Source organism: Cherax quadricarinatus, chromosome 14 (genome assembly GCF_038502225.1).
Source record: "Cherax quadricarinatus isolate ZL_2023a chromosome 14, ASM3850222v1, whole genome shotgun sequence".
Taxonomy (NCBI): Eukaryota; Metazoa; Arthropoda; class Malacostraca; order Decapoda; family Parastacidae; genus Cherax; species Cherax quadricarinatus.
The window spans coordinates 47,300,157-47,300,816 of NC_091305.1; the positions used below are offsets into that span (position 1 = coordinate 47,300,157).

At 50.2% G+C, this 660-nt stretch overlaps 1 protein-coding gene across 1 annotated transcript in view; it reads left to right on the forward strand.

The window, feature by feature from the left end:
* Positions 1 to 387: 387 nt before the first annotated feature.
* LOC128698401 (dolichyl-diphosphooligosaccharide--protein glycosyltransferase subunit 1) overlaps positions 388 to 660 on the forward strand; it is a 75,038-nt gene continuing 74,765 nt past the window's right edge. The window contains exon 1 of the mRNA XM_070084992.1: positions 388 to 660. This exon is cut by the window's right edge and continues 45 nt beyond it. Coding sequence (XP_069941093.1) covers positions 457 to 660 — 204 coding nt within the window. The 5' untranslated portion in view covers positions 388 to 456.

Consider the following 660-nt stretch of genomic DNA (forward strand, 5'->3'; position numbering starts at 1 on the left):
ATTTACACTTTTATATCTGGTTACAATTGTAATGAGTTTGAATAAATCAGGGACGGGTAGGATTAGAACCCATGATAAGTGAGTTTTAAGACTCACTTGTCATGGATCTACTTGTGAGTTTTAAAACTCACTTGTCATGGATCTACCTGTGAGTTTTAAGACTCACTTGTCATGGATCTACCTGTGAGTTTTAAGACTCACTTGTCATGGATCTACCTGTGAGTTTTAAGACTCACTTGCCACGGGTTCGAGCCCCAGCCGTTCCCTGACTTGTGTGTAATCGTGTTATTACGATTTCGTGAGATTGTAAGTGAGTGAGGTGCGCATGGCTCTGTGCGGCTGCCACAGTGATGGCGTCTATGTTGTCAGTCTGTGGTTGGCTGAGCGGCGGCGGGCGGCGGCGGCTCAGTAGTGCCGCTGCCGCCGCCGCCAGCCGTGTTTACCCTGCACGTTGAGATGGAGGTCATCGTGAAGGTGCTAGTAACACTGCTGGTGGTGGCAGCTGGTGCTGCTGCTGCCACCTACGACAGCATCAACAGGGATGTGATCAACAAGAAGGTGGACAGGAAGCTGGACATATCCTCACAGCTGCTCAAAATTACCAACAAAATCACGCTGGAGAACGGCGGCTCAGGAGCTGTCAGGTCGTTCCTGCTGGCC